The following is a 22,415-nucleotide window of genomic DNA, read 5'->3' as shown; positions in this document are numbered from 1 at the left end:
TCCCAGTTTCTGGCTTTATGTTTGATGGTAGCTTGGTCATAATCTTTGCCCTAAAATACAAATCCCTCTCTGAAGACCAGGCAAAGAGATGAGTCTGCACAGAAATTCTTTTGTGCCTTTTGCGGCAGTTGTGCAAATCACAGTTAATTTGCAGCTGGTTTTTATTATTAGCAACATGAGACATTGCGAAGTAAATGTACTGGGAAGTAGGTGCATGTCTTCCAACATTTATACAATATTCTCAATGGTAGTTTTTGCTGAATAAATACTTAATTTATTAATTGGAAGTGAAAGTATGTAAAATAAGTGATCACCCTGGATTTCAAGTCAACTCGCTTACAGATACTTCCAACCAGGAGACCACGAAGGAATGGGATTTCTTGTAATTCTTTATATCTATATTATGTGAAATTCAAAACTCACATATCAATATCCCAAAGCAGTTCAATACAATTCTTTAAAATTCTCAAGAACATCCACTTTAAAATTTTCCAAGAATTCTTAATTCACTAAAGTTATGTCTGTGTTATGTCTGTGTGGTTGAACACACTTATCTAAAAGCTACGTGACAAATTTTTGTGGGGTTTTCACAGGTAACTTGAGTGTAGCTTGGGGTAACATACAGGATTTTATTTCATCAAAATTGGAATATGGGGAAAAAGATATCATAATTTAAAGTTTTATCTAAGATCACCTGTTCAACTTAGTAGTTCGGACATTTAATAATCACAGCATAGCACATCTCAGAACCAACAGATGGCACTTTCAGCTTTGTAGCACACCAAAGAACCAATAGACGTTGCTGTCTTTCTGAAAAATAAAAATCCTCAGTGACAGACATTGCTGTAATTACCAGTTTTGTGTGTGCACCGGTTCACTGTTCACATGAAGTGTGTAGCTGATTCATCCACTAGAGGCTACCTGGCCAGCTAAAATGGCAGCAGTTGCATGCGCAGTCTGGAACTAGTGTCTGTATATTCCAGAGCGCAAGGCTCCGCTGGCCACTCTTGTATTGTACCTTGTTGTGTGTACTGCTTGAGCAGTGAAATACAGTGTTCTTGGGTTATAACAGATGTATTTTCAGAAGTTTTTGTCAGTGACAGAATTCAATCTTATCTTTACTAATAAAACTAACACTGAATTTACCTGGCTAGAGTATACAGATTTATTGATTTTGTTTGTGTATTAAGAGCATAAAGACATTGCTTTGCTCCTTACACTTTCTGCATTAAGAGAAAATTAGGTTTTAAGTGGCTCTTTGGAAATTCCTTCCAAAAGCAAACTCTGATTGAAAGCTTCATATGTAATTTCACTCCTCAGAACCCTTCACTCACATAGGTTTAAAATTACTTCCCTCCAACAATCATCATAGAAGCAGAAATTCTGACAGGAAGTGGCGCAAGTGAGCGAGTTTTTATACTCTGAATCCCGCGTATTCCTAACAAATTGCCATTTTGCTTTAAACGTGTATTATTTCTGGTGAGCTTATGCCATGACCATAAACTAGGCACAAGGAAAGACACTGCATGTTGCAGATGTGGACCTTAATGTCAATTGCTTTTCCTACAACCATCTCTACACAGCTCTTTTCTGTGTAAGTGAAGTAAACAAGCTCTTCGTTCATGTCGTCAATCACACTTCTTCAAACATTGTATAAAAAGAAGCTTTATAAATCCCCTAGGCTGTGGCTAAGCCATGTCTCCACAATATCCTTTCTTCCAGGAGTGCTAGTTCTGCAAGGTATGCAGGAGAGCTTCTGCAAAGTTTGGAAGGTAGGAGATGAGGTACTGGCAGAATTAAAGCTGTGAGGACAGGTCGTGAGTCATGCTTGGGTAGCTCAGTTGGTAGAGCACTTTTGCCCGCGAAAGGCAAAGGTCCTGAGTTCAGGTCTTGGTCCAGCACACAGTTTTAATCTGCCAGGAAGTTTCCTATCCACGCACACTTCGCTGTAGAGTGAAAAATTTCATTCTGGGAACAATAAATTCCACACATATGAAGTCTTGGATACAGCTATAAACAAATACCCAGGCAATGCCAGATTTCTCAGCTAGTTTAAATACAAAAATAGTCAAATATACGCCAATTGACACATATCTAATTATCATTCTTTATGAAAAATGCATGTGAATTGAGGGGAAATACAATAGTGGAGTATCTCCGCAGGGAGAGAGTTAATAATACTTGTTATCTATGTGAGTTTGCAAACTTTACAGCATGCATTTTACTATTAGATGATGATAGCTGCTTTTACTTGTTATATTTTTAAAGAGTTACAGTGCACTGATTGACACTAGAGACTGTGGGATATCTAATTAGAAATAGGAAGACAAGCTTTTAAAAAAAAAATAGCATTCGATATGTGTTAATTAGCATATATTTCATTAATTTCATATCCAAACTGTCTGTGTATTTGAACAAAAAAAAGAGGATTGAAATAAGGCTCAAACCAGTGACCCAATGATTACCAGTCTCAAGCGCTACTGATTGAGCAACACGGCCTGTCCAAAAATTGTCTTAACTTTAGTGACTTGAGTTGCTCACAAAAGATCAAAATCAATTTTCTTGAGAATTCTTGAGAGTTGCATTGCGCGGCTTGTGGGGAAGCAAGCACTTACTGGCAAGTCTAGTGTGGCAAGCAAGATACTGATTTTTCTCTGTTGCTTGGCCAAGGTCAAGACAGGAGTGCCTAATGCATGCCAGGAACAGAGAAACAAAGAAATTGCATAATAATCTTATGTAAAATTAATCATCATCATCGTTGTCGTCATCTTGAACCCCAGGCTGAATCTGTTTGGAACACAAACCTTGCCATCTAGTTCTATTTTTCCACCATCTTTCTGTGTTCACTCTGGTCCCGACCTCCACACCTTTCAGCTGTCTATGCTTTGGTCTTCCTCTTGGTCATTTCCTCTGCATCTCCATTTCATGTATTGTCTTGGGAATCCTCTTATTTTCCATTCTCTTTAAGTGCCCATAACATGTTAGTCTCCATGTTTCTACCTTTCTCTGTGATGGTTCCTCTTTCACTATTTCTCTTACCTTTTCATTCTTCATCCTATCTCTCTTCGTTTCTCCTATCCCACTTCTGTAGAACTCCATTTCACATGTCTGAAATCTTTTTACATATCTTTTCTTCATAATCCATGTTTCAGACGCATAGATCAATATTGGGTTGTAGTTACTTCTACAAATCACATCTTTGGTTTTTTTGTGGAACATCTTTATTTCAAACCAGTGTTCTAACACTTCTCAGGAATGCTTCTGCCTGTCTGCCTCTTCCTCTATCATACTTCCAAAAGTACTTATCACTCTCCACCTTCTTTAGTTGCTCACTTCCAGCCCTTATTCCGCTAGTTGGTCTACCTTTCTATCTAGCTGTAACCAGGATCTCACATTTGTTTGCATTAAATTTCATTTCAGACTGTCTCACAGATACTTCCCAAGAATCTAGCTGTTCCTGAATCTCCTCCTCCCTGTTTCTCCAGATCATCAAGCCTTCCATGAACACTACTGCTTTCATTTCGTCTTCTCCAGTTTTTTCTGCCACCTTAGTCATCATCTCATCCAAGGCAACAATGAAGAGGAGAGAGATGACAACACAGTGCCCTGTTTCCCACCATTTGTTTGCTGGAACCAATTTGTCTTTTCATTTCCAACTTTCACACAACTCAGATTTCACAATGGTGCTGCTGGAGCTACCTTATCTGCAAATATGAGGCCAACAGTTGACCTCCCTGGTCTGAAGCTGTGCTGTTCCTCTCTCAATTTGTTCTCGACCCTTTTTTGGATTTCCGATTTAGCAAATGCTCAAAGTACTTCTTCCACACTATCTTCAGTGTATCTTTGTTGTTAATCTCATTCCCATCACTATCTATCATTGTTGCATCCACTATCAAACATATTCTCTATCTTCCTCCATCATCTTTGTCCATTCTTCCATCCACTTTCTTCTCTCATCAGCCACTGTCTCATTTACCTCTTTCTTCTTTTACTTATACTCCTCTCTTGCTAATTCAGTCCTTTCTCGGAACCACAGTCTGAAGGCCCTGTTCATCCTTCCCACTAATTCCTTGACTCTTCTAATCCACTGTGGTGTCTCCTTCCCCCATTTTCTAGCATTTGTAATTTCACATGCAGCTACTGCAGCTTCTACCATAGCACTTTTAAATTGTTCCCATTCCTCTTCTGGTGTTTCTAGTTCATCCCTTGGTAACCTTTACCGTGTAATCTCCTGGCATTCTTCCTTGCATTCCTTCTCCTGCAGTTTATATACTCTAACCCTTCTTTCTTGGTACTCTGCCTTCTTCCATGAACCTCATGCCATCACCAGTAGCCAGTAGTCACTATCCAATGCTTCTGCATTAGATTCCTGCTGTATTACATTACTCTATGGCTCTCTTTCTTCCGCAACCATGGGTTACCTATCACTAAACCATTTCTCTTACAGAACTGCAGCAATCTCTTTCCTTCTTCACTTCTACTTTCCCACTCTTCTCCTCGCAGTACATTTTCATTCATTTGTTTTTCTCTCCCTTCATATGCATTTAAGTCTCCCATGACTATTATACTTTGTCCATTCAACTGCTTTTGTTGTTCTTCCTCAAAGTCCTCCACCTCTTGAGATGCACAGCCCACTTGAGGGGCATACACCTGAACAACCTCCATACTTCTTCCCTTTGTCATTATTCTGATCTTCATTATCCTGTCACTCATTATCCTGTCACTCATCCTCCGTACCCCTTCATAATCCCATTGCTTATCCTCTGTACCTTTTCTTTCACACCATCCCTCACAGTAATCCCCACTCCCTTTCATTGTTTGTTTTGTTTTACGGGGTCAAAACAACTGGGGTCATTCATGCCCAGGTCAAAACTACAGAACACGAACACAGAGAGGAGTTAAAAAATGACTACATGTCAGTCCCAACTGATGTAAGAGAAGACAGCTAAAAACAGAGACATGGAGAAAGGGCTAATACAGAAGCAGAGGTCCAAACCTAAAAATTAAATGGCCTGCACCATATTGCTTTGGCAGATAAAAAGTAAAACATGGTCGACAGCCTGCTCATAATTTGCTAAAACGGGCGATAACTCAGGTGGCAAACCCAAGCTGGAACGTAAATGGTTAAAAAATGGGCATTCCATCAGGAAGTGGTTGACAGTTAAAACTTGGGCACAATGTGTACAAACTGGTGGGGGAACGTCACTTAACAAATGATGGTGACTAAAAAGGCAATGCTCAATACGCAACCTAGTTAAAATGACCTCCTCCCGGCGGGAGGGCCGAGAAGAGGTCATCCAAGCCACAGGGAAAGGCTTAATAACCTGGATTGTATTCCCATGAAGGGAGGATCAATGGTGATGCCAAAGTGAGACCACCTCCTGAGAGACAGTAACACAGAGACCACTGGAGGCAATATAGGAACTAGTGGGCTGAGGTAAGAGGACTGCAGCCTTGGCAGCAGCGTCAGCAGTCCCGTTTACTGGCAGAACGACATGACCAGAAATCCACATAAACATCACAGTGGCTCCAACAAAGGTGAGCAAGTGACGGTTTTCCTGTTGTACTAAGGTATGGGCGGTGTGCAGCACACACAGACATTGAAGGGCACTGAGAGAGTCAGAGAAGATGACGCAAGTGAAAAGTCTGTGTTGCCGGATGTACTCTATGACCCGATACTGGATCAAGAGCTCATCTATAAATACTGAGCAGTGTGCCGGAAGCTGATATCGAAAAATGTTGGCGCTAATGACGAAGGCACACCCGAAACCATGATCAGTCTGAGAACCATCAGTGTACACAAATGCACTATCGTGAAGTTCCATGTGAAGGTCGTCAAACTGAATGTGACAGAGCGAGGCTGGAGCAGTGTCCTTACGAAGTGAATCAAGGCCAAGGTTAACACGGGCTATGTCACAAAGCCAAGGTGATGAAGAGTTCACACCCAACAGGAAAGCTGCAGGTAGTGTGAAATTAAGCTGCCGGAACAAGTGCCGAAAGCAGGTTCCAGGAGGTAACAGAGAAGAGGGACACACTCCATACTGGCGATAAAGAGAATCATCGAAGAAGGTGGCATATGATGAGTGGCCACGCATGGCAGACAAATGGTGTGCATACCTGACGAGATGAAAGTCATGGCGATAGGACAGTGGTAGTTCATCAACTTCAGCATTCAGACTCTCAACCGGGCTAGTGTAAAAGGTGCAACTGGCCAAACAGATGCCACAATGGTGGAAAGTGTTGAGACAGCATAAGAGGGACAGACATGCAGACGCATAAGCAGAGCACCCATAGTCTAATATCGAATGGAAAGGGAATGGTACAAATGGAAGAGGGTGGTTTGATCTGCACTCCAAGAAGTACCAGTGACGACGCGTAGGACATTGAGGAACCGCATACAGTGGGCTGCCAGGTAAGATACATGGGAGGAACAAGAGAGTTTTCTATCGAGCATGCGCCCCAGGAATTTCGTAGTTTCAACAAACAGAAGAGCAACAGGCCCAAGATGTAAAGATGGTGGGAGAAACCAATTGCACCGCCAAAACTTCATACAGACGGTTTTACCAGTGGAAAAACGAAAGCCATTGTCAATGCTCCAGGAGTAAAGATGATCAAGACATCGTTAAAGATGCCACTCAGTGAGACAGGTCCATGGAGAACTGCAACAGATGGCAAAATCATCAACGAAAAGGGAGCCAGAGACGCCTGGTAGGAGACAGGCCATTATAGGTTAATGGAGATAGAAAAGAGGATGACACTCAGGACGGAACCCTGAGGCACATTGGTTTCCTGGATAAAGGTGTCCGACAAGGCAGAACCCACACGCACTTTGAAAACTCAGTCTTTTAAAAATTCCTGAACAAAACAGGGAAGACGGCCACGGAAGCCAAACTTGTAAAAGTACGGAGGATACCAGTTCTCCAGCAGGTCTCGTAGGCCATCTCCAAATTGAAAAACACTGCCACAGTCTGGGATTTCCACAGAAAACCATTCATGACATGTGTGGGCAAAGTAACAAGATGGTCAACTGCAGAACGGCCTGCTCAAAATCCACAGTGTCCAGTCGCCAGTAAATTACGAGACTCGAGCCACCATACCAGCCAGGCTGCAACATCTGAATGTGGATAGCGTCTGGCCCTGGGGCGGAGGATCGGGATGAACTGAGAGCATGATCCAGTTCCCTCATAGTAGCACTCATGATTCTGAGAAGAGGAGAGTATCACCCTAGCCTCCTCCACTCGTTTCCGGCGAAGGAAGGCAGTGTGATAGTGGGAAGAGCTCAAAATTTCCAAAAAATGGTGGCCTAAGGCACTGGGGATAACAATAGGGTCCACAATGACATTGTCTGCTACTGTCAAGCCGGAAATTGGTGAATGGATCTTGGTCCCAGAGAACCGTCATAGATCGGCCCACACAACAGAGGAAGGGGTGGAACTGTTAAAAAGAACTAGTGAATGGAGTCCAACTAGCTTTTATGCTATCTCGAAGAACGCAACGACACTTTGTAGGCACCTGTCATTAATGAATGCAGTTTGCCATCATAGGATGACGGTTAAAAACATGGAGAGCGGCATGGTAAAGAGGAAGTATACGGAATGGAACATTCTGCAGCAGTGAGGATAACGTTTGTGAGGTATTCCACCTGGTCGTCACAACTGGAGAAATCTAGTTCTTCCAAGGTCGCCAGGGACAAGTAAAGCTGTGTCAGCCTTAGTATGCTGCCATTTGGCTGTGCACGCAGGTGGGGTAGGAGTCAGAAAATGGATAGCACATGGGAAAAGGTCACTCGAGTATGTGTCAAAAAGAACGGACCACTCAAGAAGATGGGCAATCTGGGCAGTAGAGAAGAATAGGTCCAAATGGGAATAGGTGTGCGAGAAGTCAGAAAGGAATGTGGGTGATCCAGTGCTAAGGCAGAAGAGGTTGAGTTGATTAAGAATATCAGCCAAGAGGGCAGCTCTCTGACAGGCTCTGGGAGAACCCCAAAGGGAATGATGTGCATTAAAGTCACCGAGCAGCAGAAAAGGGGGAGGTAGCTGCCGAATAAGCTGAAGGAAGTTTGCCCTGGTCACATCGAATGATGGACAGACATAAAAGGTACAGAGGGAAAAAGTCTGGTGAGGAACGGAAAGGCAAACTGCAACAGCCTGATAGCATGTAGTCAGGGAGATGGGTTGACTTTGTACGTCAACCATTATGAGCAGCATGATGCCCCCATGAGATGGAATGCCAATCTCAGGGGGAAGGTCAAAAGGAACCAGGAAGAAATGTGAAAGCTCAACGCGGTTGTGAAGATGTAATTTTGTTTCCTGAAGGCAGAGTACAAGGGGATGCTGCAATGCTAAAAGCACCTGTAAATCCTGTTTGTGGGACTGATGGCCATGTACGTTTCATTGGAGGAGAGTAACGATGAGGCAGAAATGAAGGGTGTCACCTCAGCGGTTGCCAAGTGACAGCCTGCGAAGAGTAGTTGTTACAGGGCACAGAAGATAGAGGATTCTGCTCAATGAGGTCAACAGAAACATTGGCTTGCTTGTGCTGTCGATCTGTGGAGTCCAACACAGAGCAACGGTTGGTGGTGCGCACTAGCGACACGGTGGCCGGCAAGGCAACACCGTCAAAGACGAGCTTTGAGTTGGTGATGGAGAAGATCATTTGCCTTTGTTGGACTTCGAGCCTTTCAAGTTAGCAGAGGAAGACTCAGGTGTTGTTTGGCTGGAGGGTCATAGGAAGTGGTCATGGGAGTATTCCTTCTGTCCTTTCTGGCCTACTGGTTGTATAGCTGGTGGCTTCGCCCCTTGAGGTGAGAGTTTGATGGCTTGTTGCACAGCTGGACGAGGGGATGGTGATGCTACCTTGACACTAGGTGATTTCACAACCTCCGAGCTGAATTTGAGGTCGCATGTGTGTGTGTCCATGTCCTCCATGTAGTGAGAGGTAACAAAAACAGAACTCTTAAGTGCCAGATGGGAGAGGGCACAGTTTTTGACTAGCCAATGACTTGCGAGCAACTGGGTAAGGCACTTTTTCCTTTACCCAGATCTCCTGGACAGCCCACTCATCAAGATACATGGGACAATCCCAAGAGGAGGCGGCATGGCCACCATTATAGTTGATATAGCGGGGAAGAGGAGGCGGACAATTGTCCTCATGCACATCCCTACCACAGGTTACACATTTGGCTGTGTGTCGACAAGACGTTCTAGTGTGATTGAAATGATGACACTGGTAGCAACACATTGGGTTTGGAATGTACGGTCGGACTGTGATAACTTCATCCCCTGCTCTGATCTTGGACAGAAGCACCACTCTATCAAAGGTGAGAAAAAGAATGCAGGTGGGCACTAAGGAGGAAATCTACCTTCTTCATTACCTGATGGACAGCAATGACACACTGGTCACAGAGGTATGATTGGATTGCGGCCTAGGTCAGACTGTCGAGCAGCCTAGCGTAAATATCATCATTTGAAGAATTCAGAGTTCTATGTGCCTCGACACGAACAGTACAGCTGTGGAGAAGCAGGACATGGCAAAAAGTTGTTGTGCTTGAGAATCAGAAGTAGTCTCCAGAAGCAAAGTGCCATTCCGTAAATGAGAGCAGGATTTCATAGAGCTGGCAATTGCATCAACACCTTTCTGAATAATAAACGGATTTAACGTTGCGAAGGACTGACTGTCTTTTGTACGTGAAACCACAAGGAACTGGGATGCAGCTGGAAGGGTTTTTGAATCGTTAGATTCATTCTGTTTTCGTTTCGTAGAGATTGATTGTGAAGATGATTGGCTCATTGCGAGAAAATCCCCCATGATTGCCAGTGTCTCTGATGGTACCCCTTTCCAACTGGGTGCTCCCTTCACAAGGGGGTGCACCTGCCTTAGGTGATTGTTCACACCTCCCAAACACCTGACAGAGGGACCAGTCAGCAAATTGGAAAGGTAGCAGCCTGGCCTGTACCAGTGGGTATGTGTGAACCCTACCTGTTGACCCGGGACTGGGAATTACACGTTACCCAGTCATCTGTTATGTGTCAGATGCATGGGCCAGCCATCAGGTGTGCACAGTGAGGAAAATGAAAAAGAGGAACCTCAAACACCGAAGCGGAGAAACGAGAGGATAAGGGAAACAAAGAAAGGAAAAGGGAACAAAAAAATGTTCCCCAAGGCAAAAGCTGAAAAGTGTGTCTATTGCAGTATTATCGCTTGTTCTTCTTCAGAGTAAACATTTCTTATAATTTCTTTGTGCATTTTTATGGTTTAGTTGACAGTGGGTAAAATGTTATGCCAAAAACAAAGGTAATAAAAAATGGTGCCCTTTGGACATCAAAACTCAACAAACTTGTATGTGTTATAGATAATGTTTCACATAAAGATATTTTCTTTTACTTGATAAAAATCAAACAATGGAAACTCCAGGTACAATTATCAACAATGTAGGAAAAGACAGGTTGATATTTACTGTAAAGAACAACACACGTCAAGTTACGGGGTGGCATAATTAAAAGACACTTACATAAAGCTTTCAGCCATAGCCTTCATCAGTAAAATGATGACACACACCATTCACACACACAAGCAGGCACATGTCATGCATGGTCACATGTGCATGAGATGTGCCTGCTTGAGTGTGTGAATAGGGCGTGTCTCGGTTTTACTGATGAAGGCTGTGGCTGAAAGTTTCATGCAAGTGTCTTTTAATTGTGCCTGATAGCAACTTGACATATTTCCTTTTACTTGCATATAAGTGGTACTGCTCCCTTCCAATTATTATTTGTGGACTGAGAAAAGTGAACTCATATTTTGAAAACAATTTAGGCACTTGGCTCTATAACACACAAAAACAAATGGCCTTTCCTGGTTTACAACAAATGGCCTTTCCTGACTATAGCACGAAAAAACAAATACCTTTTCCTGATTTTCAACGAATGGTTTTTCCTGACTGACATTATATGAATGTTAACTGTTCAGATCAATATTCTTTCATTTCTCTCCTTTGTTTTTATCTTTTCTTAATTTTCAAAGACTGTATTGCCCCAATGACACAAATTCGAATGAAGCAATAAATTGTTGTTAACTGATAAATAAATGGCTCTCATTACTTCATTTTCAAACATTTGGTGATTTGTCATTCTTTCAAATGCACACCTCCAACCATGTATATAACCCTTGTTATATTTGCTATTTAATGCCTACACCTCTCTGGGGGGGGGGGGGGGGGGGAGAAAAAAAAAACACAGTTTATTCATATTCTTAGGTTGCCATGACATGTTAATTTGCCTTTTTGCTTGTTCTCTCTCCTCAATATGTTTCAACGAATGATTTACATGGAACAATCTCATAGAAATGTTTTAATTTCATATGTACATAGCTGGGGATATATTTTAACCACATCCATGAATGAGCACTTGGATTAACACATGCACACAGTAACAAGCAGATAAGTTCATACCTTTGTACCAAGCTCTGGGTAGTCCTGCAGTAGAGAAGCCATTGTAAATACTGTTGTTGACATCTCCCATACAACAGAGTGCCAGATACTTGGATTATTTTTTGCGTTACCGAGTGCATGGATAGCTCTCTGGTAGTAGCTCATAGCCTACAAAGAAGGAAATCAACCTTTTTAATAAATACTATAAATTCATAACTGTTACTGTATGGTATGGAAAGTTATGGCAACTTTGGAGCAAATGTAACACCTTACAGAATAGTAGAAACATTGAGACATCAATAGGGACACAAACATGAATGAAAACTTTACTAGGTCTCTTCCACAGACGAATCCTTTTTCATGGTAGAATACATATACATACAAACACCCTCCCCCCTACGCACCCCCCCCCCCCCCACACACACACACATACATACATACATACACACCAGAACGCTAGTGAAATTTCATTCATTTTTAGAGTTCTGTTGATGGCTCTTCATGGTAAAGCATTACTACAGATTTTGCAAGTAATGTGCTAACAGAAACAAACACTCTGGCCAAATAAAGCAGAAATTGCAATCTGAAAAATGAGAGTTAAAGCAGTTTGTCTCTTTCAGTATCATATCAGGAATTGCTTCATTGTCTGCCAGCATCGCAGGTCTCTTCCACAAAAGAATACACACTGATGATGACGACAGTAAAAAAATACCTATAGTAAATCAAACAGTATAAGTATGCAGCCACACATCACAAACAGTTTAGGAAATTAAATGAAAACCAGCACAAAGTTAATCAATCACGACTGAATTAAAATTCCTTTCATTGCAGTTTCAATTTTTGGTTGGCTGACTGATTAATTGATTGATTCAACCAAAACAATTGACAAAATAGGCCATCCCGACTCCTCAAACCCCTCCTTGTAGAGTAACATACCATTTTGATGAAGAGATGTGTTGCATTAGCATTTTTTTAAGCAACAAATGATGATTACCAAAGTTTATTTTCGTAATGTATTAAATAATCTACTGTTCGGATGTATGTTTCATTTATGCACATGTGTCACGAGATGGATGGACGCAGCACATCTGCAAGCCGGGACAACGATAATCATCATGCCACACTAACGGTACCTGCTGGTCGGCAGTTTATTCTATTTTGTCTGGGGCTGCCTTGCCCAACTTTTATTTCAAGAGTTGGACTTGTAGTCTTTAACTTCCAGCAGTAAATGCAGACTTTGAGAAAAGAAGTTTGCTCAGAACAGATTGGCGAGTGTGCTAAAATACGATGGTTATCCAGAAAGTAATAGACGTTTTGGTCTATCGTGTTGATATGCAGGGCTACAGCCACCATCTTAGTACCATAACATTCCTACACTTGGTAAACATCCAGCGGTGGAAGCATATCGCCTGTGTGTCTCTGCTGCTTTACTTTTTGTGACGTGTAAAAAAAGTGTGCTGCAATAGAAAATCCCGCCACTTGTGAATTGTGTTCTGTGATTAAGTTTCTTCGTCAAAAAATCTGCAAACCAATTGCCATTTATCGTGACCTTTGTGATGTGTATGTAAAAGGAATAACCAGTAAAAACAAGAGGCAATGCTGCATCGACTTTGAAAATGGCCATACGAATGTTCACGATGAGGATCACAGTGACAGGCCTAGCCTTGTGACTGATGAAATGGAGACAAAAATTAAAGATAAAATTGGTGAAAATTGTTATTTCATGATTATGGAACTTTCGCAACATGTACCCCAAATCACCCTGAATTTGGTGCATTAAATTATGACAGAGTAGTTTGGTTACCACAAGTTTTTTGATAAAGTGGGTTCCCAAAATTTTAATAGAGATTGGCTGCAGCACTGACCTTCCTATAAGATTACGGGAGAAATGGTAACAGAGTTATCAATTGTATCGTAACTGGATACAATACTTGGATGAAGCATGTCAACTGTGAAACAAAAAGCCAGTTGGTGGAATGGGGATACACAAACTCCTTCAAGAAACAAAGGAAGCATTTGCAAATGGAATGCTGTTGAGAAAGATGTGGCTACTGTGTTTTGGGACTCTAAGGGAGTGATTCCCATTGATTTCCTCAGACGTGGTACAACTATTAACTTGGACACATATTGTCAAACACTAACAAATTAAGGCGGGAGATACAAAACAAGTGTTGGGGAAAACTTAGCGCAAAAGTTTTTTTTTTTTTTTTTTTTTTTTTTTTCACAACGCATGTCCATAAATGGCCAATCGCACCTGAGAGCTCATATGGGGTTTTGGACAGGAGACGTTTAATCACCGGCCACAAAGCCCAGATTTGGCTCCAAGCAACAACCACCTCTTTCCAGCAATGAAGACACAGCTCACTACACAGCACTTTTATACTGATGCCAAACAGCATACTGATCGAAATCAGCAGTTTCAATCGCAGGCGGCAGTATTGAAAAACTTGTTCCGTGATACTGTAAGTGCCTCAATCTGAATGGCTATTATGTAGAAAAATAGCTTGAGAGTGTACCTTTAAAAAGTGTGTAATAAAATTTAGTTTTTCCATATTATTAACTTTTTATTTCAAAACATCTGTTACATTCTGGATAGCCCTACATTATCAATCCAACCAGCCTATTGCATCAGACATTTCCATCTGGAAATAGCATGAGGTGCAAAACAATTGTGCGTTTAAAGTACATGGAAATGGAAAAAACATATTAATAATGTCTGTAAGAAACTGAGCTCTGTCATATTCTTAATGATGCAGCTATCACAGTATTCAGACAAGAACCTTCTGTGTACAGTGTATCATGGACTTTTCGAACCATACTTACAGTATGGAGCGACTGTGTGGGGAAACTCAAACAAACAAGAGACAAAACGAGTGTTCACATTACAAAAAAAAGCAATTAGGACCATTTTAAGAAGAAATACCTCTGAAACGTACAGAAACTGTTTCAAGAATTTAGGTATCTTAACTTTTTCATCGTTGTATCTATACAAAACAATAATGTACATCACAAAAGGTAGTGAGGACTGGATTACAAATGCTAGTGTACACACCCACAATACAAGAAGGAAGAATGAAGTACGGGGCATACCCCACTGACTGGCAATGCTAGAAAAAGGACCCCAGTACTCTGGTATCAGACTACTTAGAAGTCTGCCCAAAAACCTGCAAGATAGTGTACTTCATAATGACTTTCCAAAGAAACTTAAAGACTATCTCATTGAAAAAGAGTTTTACAGTGTTGCAGAATACTTATGCCATTAAATTTGTATATATTGTTACTCATTATCAGTGATGTAAAAATGTAAGCTAAAGGTGTAGAAAAATAAGTGATAAAGAATGTTAATACTTTGACATGTCCTATATTACATGTACATTTACTGTACACAATGTAATCTTACAGGATCAAATTCAATTCAATTCAATTCAATTCAATTCAATTCAGCCATCTGTATAATAGTTGGTAATACTATGAACATGTCCATCTTGATTTTATAATCATAATATTAAATCACTGAACCTTTGTGTGTTCCTAATGTTTGCAGGTTACTGTGAATAATTTGCATATTACTGAACATCTAACTGTATGTATCTATCGACATTTCAATTAGGTACATTTGGCTATTAAATAAATAAATAAATAAATAAAGATGCTGAAACCTGTTCACAACACCACACAAGTGGATTTTTGATTGGGGTATACTAACTTATTTGTTAGTAAAAAATTCTACACATTTTCTGAGAACATTTACAGCTTACTTGTTATCAGGTGCAACACAAAATTCAGGAAATAAATAAATTTAAATACATAAAAAAAAAAATCAGAATTTATTAGTACTTCAATTGCCTAGGAGTTTGCAGTTATCCAACAGCTACAAATCAAAGGCATTAACAGTATTCAAGCAATGCAAAATCATTCTAACACCCACATGAAGAGGAATATTGTTGACTCTACAGGGTAACAAAATCACATTGCTTCAAGATAGATGCAAGAAATGCAACAGGTACAGTTACAATTGTCAAAACCTTTTAATATCTGAGTTTAGACTTCTGCAAAGGGGTCACCAACATGGCACTATACAGCATCATTGTATTTAGGAGAGAAAATATTTAATGTTTATGCCACTTGTGTAAGAAATAACCTGATATTGTGGGAGTGATGTGTGTGCAGATGTCAGCAATAGGGGATCTACAAACCACCAAGCAATTCTCAACTCTTCTTTTGTGGTTAAACACCTAGGGAAGAAACACTTCCTTTTTTATGGATGTCAATAATTGTTGCCTTCAAGCACAGTTAGTGGACAATGCGCTAACAATGTGAAATTACCACTAATTACTGGGCCAGGAGTATTGCCACACTGGATTTCTATAAAACAATGGAATTTGTATGAAAGATGTACTACAGCTACATTAATCTGAAACTTCCTGACAGATCAAAACTCTGTGCCAGACCGAGACTCAAACTTGGGACCTTTGCCTTTCGTGGGCAAGTGCTCTACCAACTGAGCTACCCAAGCACGACCCAGAACCCGTCCTCACAGCTTCAATTCTGCCAGTACCTCGTCTCCTACCTTCCAAATTGCACAGAAGCTCTCCTGCGAACCTCGCAGAATTAGCACTCCTGGAAGAGAGGACAATGCGGAGACATGGCTTCGCCACAGCCTGAGTCATGCTTGGGTAGCTCAGTTGGTAGAGCACTTGCCCACAAATGGCAAAGGTCCTCAGTTCGAGTCTCGGTCCGGCACACAGTTTGATCTGTCAGGAAGTTTCATATCAGCTCACACTCTGCTGCGAGTGAAAATTTCTTTCTGGGTACATTAATCTGTCCCATCACTACTGCTGAGATGAAGACTGCAATCCTTGGGGAGTGGAAATAATATCACTGAATGCATGTCATAAAGCTGTCAAGAATGTTGGCTGTTCCCCGTATCAAAGTTTAAAATATTGGAGCACTGTAACTATAGTCATTTCCTCAGTCCCTCTGCTATACACGTCACAAAAACAGTAATAACATCTCTTTACATCTTCATAAGAATATTTCAGTATATCCTTAGATGATATTAAAGTATATGAAAATATCTTCATTATATAATGTGTACACTGTCTGATGTCTGAATTGCTTTAACCAGTAACTACTTTTCAACACAAAGAAAAACTGACAGGTATAAACAATATGACACAAGACAGCATCACTAATTACTTTTTAATACGAATCTCCCTGGTCTCTTCCCTCGATAGTACCTGTCCTTCAACTATTCCATCACTGCACCTACTAGTCTTCTTCCCCTTCTATACTTTTCTGCTCCTCTTGTCCTCCCACCCCAAATCTTCCAACTGCACCTAGCATCTCACCCTTGGCCCACCATGCTGCCATAAGCAGCACTACACCCTCCCCCAACCTTACCCTGCTATACCTCCCCTTCATCACCCCGTCCCGCCTCCTCAAGTGCAGTCACAGTCTGCAGTCTGGCCAAAGCAGGCCAGAGGCAGTGATATTATGTGTGCGAGTTGTGCTTGTGAGTGAGTAAGTGAGCGAGTGTGTGTGTGTGTGTGTGTGTGTGTGTGTGTGTGTGTGTGTGTGAGAGAGAGAGAGAGAGAGAGAGTGTGTGGGTGTTTTACACTTCAGAAGGAGGCCTCAACATCTCCTCTATATGGTGATAGCAATATATTCTTTTTGTCAACTTTACTCCTTTTCTGTCCTTTTCTTTCTCTTCTTTCCTCTGTTTTACCAGTCACCTTTCAAACTGCATACATTGTATCTACTGTCTCATCCATGCACAACACACAGCTAGAGCTAAAAATTGAGAATAATTCCTCCCTCATTCTAGCATATTTTTGCATGTCATTTCCGTACCTTCCTGTGCCACACGAACTTGTTAAGCCTCAACCTTATGCACCTTGAGCCCTGCAACCGCCATTCTGTCTTTTTACTTGTTTTTCTCTTTGCTCTCATTGTGTTTCCACAGCGATGTCAGTTCAGTTTTGCCTTTCACTATCAGTCCTACTACTTCTAGTTTCAGCTTTTTTCCCCATACTTCATGGCTCTGTCTTTTTTGTGATTTTTCCCATATAATTTTGTGTATTTTACATATTTATACAAGTTCTTCATGTGTATTTTTATGCAGTTTACATATTTTTACTTATTTTTATCCCCCACTACGGATCCCTGCTCCTTCCATCTGAGACAATACAGATAAGTTTCTCTATTCCTTGCCACAACCCAGTCTGCCCAAATGGCCTGATCATCAAATTACGCATCTCAGGCAGTAACCCATCCTTCCACAGTGACCTCCGTCTGTTCTAACTCTAAAAGTCCACAGCCTTTAGCAAAATAGTCATGTAAAGCCATGTAAATCAGACCCAAACCTCCTCGCAATACTTCCTTTTCATCCACAAAAATTCTCCTCCTCTACAGTCCCAAATTCTTTTCATTCCATCTCTCACACTGACACCCCTGCCCTCCAGTAAATACAACAGCATGCACAACAGCACCCCAAAAAACACTCCAACCTGTTCACCACCTACTCCTGTCATGGGATCCCATATCCACCATCTCTGAAAGAGCATCCTAACCTTGCCCACATACCCTCATGGCCACCAGCCTTGCCTTGCAGACATACTACATTTACTACACCCACAGAAACTCCCTCCCACCATCAAACAGAATCCAGAACCTAAACCAAAACACAGTCATGAACATTTCCTTCAAATGCCTTAGTAGCACAGAAATATCAATACTTTCGCCACTCCAAAATTCAACCATGCAGAACTTGCTAAAGACCCCTTCTCCTCCTCCCACTCCCTACAGTGGGATCACTTTTTCACACCCTACCAATCAGACTCAACCAAAACCAATATTGAACCCTGCCTGACTTATTCCTCTATCCAGTCATGATCCATCCCCACGAACTCTAAATCACTCCCTGTTAACATTCCAGAATTTCTTAATGTCAAACCCTGCTTCACCACCTTCCCCCAGATCCCTCAAAATAGAAACTATCCTTAGATCTAAAGAAAGAACAATAAGCGACCACATAAAAACTGACCCTGACCTTATAATCCTAGCTGCAGGCAAAAGCAGCACCACTGTGGTCTGGACTGGATTACCTGGTGGATGGTTTACACCAGCTTTCAGATTCATCCACCAACAAATCCTGCCACGGTGATCCCATTCCAGAAAGCCAGCACAACCTCCAGTCTCTGCTCAAATCCTTAGGCCCATCCCAGAACCCCACCCCAGAGTCCATCTCTCCCCTTACCCCTACCACACCCTGCATTCCTACCTTCTACATGCTCCCTAAAGTCAATAATCCCGACTACCCAGGCCATCCCATTGTGTCCGGTTACTGTACCCTCCTGCCCCCCTGCCCAGAGTATCTCTGCCCTTGTGGAGCAACACCTTCAGCCTATTGCCCATAACCTACCCTCCAACATAAAAAGACACCAATGATTTCCTCCACCAATCTGCTGCATTTCCTGTTCCTTTACCATTCAGTGTCCTAGTCATCACTATCCATCTCTCTCTACCTTAACGTACCAAATGACCATGGTCTTGCCACTACTGAGTGCTTCCCCAATGCCCGACAGACTCCAAACCTTCAGCCTCCTTCATGCTCACCATGACCAACTATATGCCCAGCCACAATTACTTTTCCTTACTTACAATAACTTTACAACAAATCCATGGTACAGTAAGGAGCATCCACAGGACACCATACTATGCCAACCTATTTTTGGGCCAACTAGAAGAATCCTATCAGATCATGCAGACTGCCAAATGCATCACCTGGTTCAGATTCATTGATGACATCTTCATGATCTGGACCAATGGTGAAGCTACCCTATCCACATTCCTCCAGAGCCTCAACACCTCCCCCATTTGCTTCACCTGGTCTTCCTCAACCAAACAAGTCATCTTCCTCAATGCTTACCTACACCTCAAGAATGACTACATCAGTACCTCTGCCCATATCAAACTACCAGCCACCAACAATACTTCTACTTCAATAGTTGCCACCCATTTCATGCCAAGAAATCCCTTCCGTATAGTGGTCACAGCATCTGTAGTGATGAGCAGTACTTCTCAAGTATACCAACAGTCCCAGTGAGGGTTTCACAGACAAAATTACCCTCCCAACCTTGTACAGGAGCAGATCTCCTGTGACTTGATCTCCCAACACCTACACCTCCCACATGCCCACTGTCTGCCCACAAAGGAGTAAGTACCAACCAGGACTAGAGCAACTGACTCACATTCTCCACCAGGACTTTGACTACCCCTTGTTGTGCTTTGAACTGTGGAATGTCATCCTCACCCCTCCAGTCACCAAACCTACACAATATCCTCACAGTGCATAGATGCAAAACTTGTCCCCATACTACCACCTTTGGTAACCTGAGATACCAGCAGTAACAGAACATGCTCTGGACTACAAACTTCAAATTGCACTCGACAAAACATCTATTATTAAAATGGCACATGGGTTCTGGAATACCATACAAAAGATGCGATCAAAATAAAAATTTCTGACATCAGCCTCAACAAATGTGGTGGTCTTCCGTTCGGCACAGCTTGGGACCTGGCCATCAGAAGGCTGAAACGGGTGCTGCAGCCTTGCAACCAAAACATTACTTTATGTGACTCTGGACTAGTCAATAGGGAGATCACACACAGTAGTGTAGCTGTACACGCATGACAGCAGCACCTACATAATAATCAGCACTTGACAATGGCCATGGTTTTAAACCACTTGAAAAGGCTGGAAACTCATGATATTTTATTGGTATACATTACCATGAAACATGCGTTAGGACATTGTGAAGTTACCCCAGTAAACACTAAAGATCTGAGATTACTTTATTTTATGACATGGAACTTTGTATCACATTTCCCAACTACTTTGATATTTGCGCAGTATACAAAATAAATGACATGAGACTTTGTGGGCCTAGATGGGTGCAAGTCTAACTTTGATGCACAGCTGGTATAAGACTTTCACATTATCACACATTTATTGCATATGAATGCAGCTCAATACTAAAGAGAAATGAAAATATTTGGAAGCAGCTGGCATAAAGATGAACACCACTATCACATGCAGAAATTAAATAGAACTGTTGTTCATCAACAAAGGTACTCACTTTGCGGACTACAAAGCCAAGATATAATTCATGGAGGAAGAATTGTTTTCTGTGTGTAAGGAAATTTTTAAAATATAGTATTTTTGTCAAAGTTCAAGATAGAATGAGCTTAAAGATTTGTTCATACACTGTCTTTCTAACAGATTAGTTCAAAATCAGCTTAGATGTATATGACCCAAGGCCCACATCAGATAATTTAACCTCTTTGCGAATGTTTCTGTGAGGTCAGATCTAAAAAAGTACCGGGATATTTTTTTGAAAAAATAACTTTGTTGACAAATTTGTCCTAGAGATGGGTTACTATTGAACTCAACAAAGGCATCAATTCTGTATTGTAAATATAACAATGCATGGAATGCATTTAATATGGGACAATGGATGAGTGAGAGTTTTATAATGATGGAAGGCTAACATAGTATTGCTCATTTTGGAAAGGCAGAGAAATAACTGTGATTTTATGAGGGTTATGTAAGTAATTTAGAAACATTCAGTAATACATACTACACACAGAAACTTTATATAGCGTAATTTAAAATCAGATTATGCTTGCTTAGTAGTGTGCAGGTCCCAATGATATTTATTGGATAACTAACAAAACAACAAGAATTGCTCCAGTTTCATTTTAATTATATTATACTGTGGTTCTGTCACAGACCGGGCCTTTATCAGGTAATCAACAGTGATTTCCACCTCACTATTTCCCTCTAAACCACGAACGTGTAGAGGAGATTCTATTTTTTAAAATATTAAATGATTCTGCATTTTTTATTGTAAGCAATCACAATGACCATTCCGTACTGCTAGATCTGCCTGAAAAGATGTTCCAAAGTAAACTGAGTTGTTGTTGATATACCAGTGTACTTTTTGATGCAACCTGATGACCTTCAGGCTGATGTGATAGCACACCGATATTTGCTACAGTTCTGCATGTGACCATAAAGGTGTGTAACTAATCAGACACATAATGTATTGATAGCTTCAATGTGAGGGCTTGCATACCATATTCAAGGAGGACAATATTAATCAAATCTTAATATGTTATGTTCTTCCCAATTCTTATTTCACTTCCAATATCTCCTGATGTCAAGATTCCTTATTTTTACCATAGTTGTCCTTTTAAATATCTTGTGGTAATTCTCACAATATTTTTAAGTATTTTAAATGCATACTGCACTCAAAATGATGTACTTATCATGACTGCTCCCTTGCAACTGATACTAGTGTACTTATTTTAATAGTAATGCAGTAGACAAGTACTTCTTACTTCAATGGTTTAAACATGTTAAGCAAACCTTTTATGAAGCAGAGAAAGTTGGAATTAAATTTTGTGTCTGTTGTTTGTCATCTTGTGATTGGGTTTTACTTGTAAAAAAACCAGTTTTTCTTCCCACAGCAATATGAAAATTCGAAGTCCAGATATTGTCAACTTAGTATTGCCATATGTCCTGTTTCCTTACGCCAACTGTTGTACAATAAACAGGAGCAAAAATGTTCAAAAATTTGCTTCATTGCTGAGTTATTGGATGTTTTAAGATGATTTTTCCCATGTATGCTGATGCATTTAATTGATGAAAGGAGAAAATATAAAAATGCAGTAAATGAAGCAGGCAAAAAGGAATACAAACGACTCAAAAATGAGATCGACAGGAAGTGCAAAATGGTTAAGCAGGGATGGCTAGAGGACAAATGTAAGGATGTAGAGGCTTGTCTCACTAGGCGTAAGATAGATACTGCCTACAGGAAAATTAAAGAGACCTTTGGAGAAAGGAGAACCACTTGTATGAATATCAAGAGCTCAGATGGCAACCCAGTTCTAAGAAAAGAAGGGAAGGCAGAAAGGTGGAAGGAGT

At 41.0% G+C, this 22,415-nt stretch overlaps 1 protein-coding gene across 2 annotated transcripts in view; it reads right to left on the bottom strand.

Moving 5' to 3' along the window:
• Window positions 1-22,415, bottom strand: part of LOC126262869 (erythroid differentiation-related factor 1) — a 244,620-nt gene that overhangs the window by 58,000 nt on the left and 164,205 nt on the right. For both annotated transcript variants that reach the window (XM_049959739.1, XM_049959746.1), the window contains exon 15: window positions 11,447-11,593. In XM_049959739.1, coding sequence (XP_049815696.1) covers window positions 11,447-11,593 — 147 coding nt within the window. The remainder of the gene's footprint in view (window positions 1-11,446; window positions 11,594-22,415) is intronic.

The sequence above is a fragment of the Schistocerca nitens genome, chromosome 1 (genome assembly GCF_023898315.1).
Source record: "Schistocerca nitens isolate TAMUIC-IGC-003100 chromosome 1, iqSchNite1.1, whole genome shotgun sequence".
Classification (NCBI taxonomy): Eukaryota; Metazoa; Arthropoda; class Insecta; order Orthoptera; family Acrididae; genus Schistocerca; species Schistocerca nitens.
The sequence above is the reverse complement of the archived record's forward strand: the minus strand, read 5'-3'. Positions and strand labels throughout refer to the sequence as shown.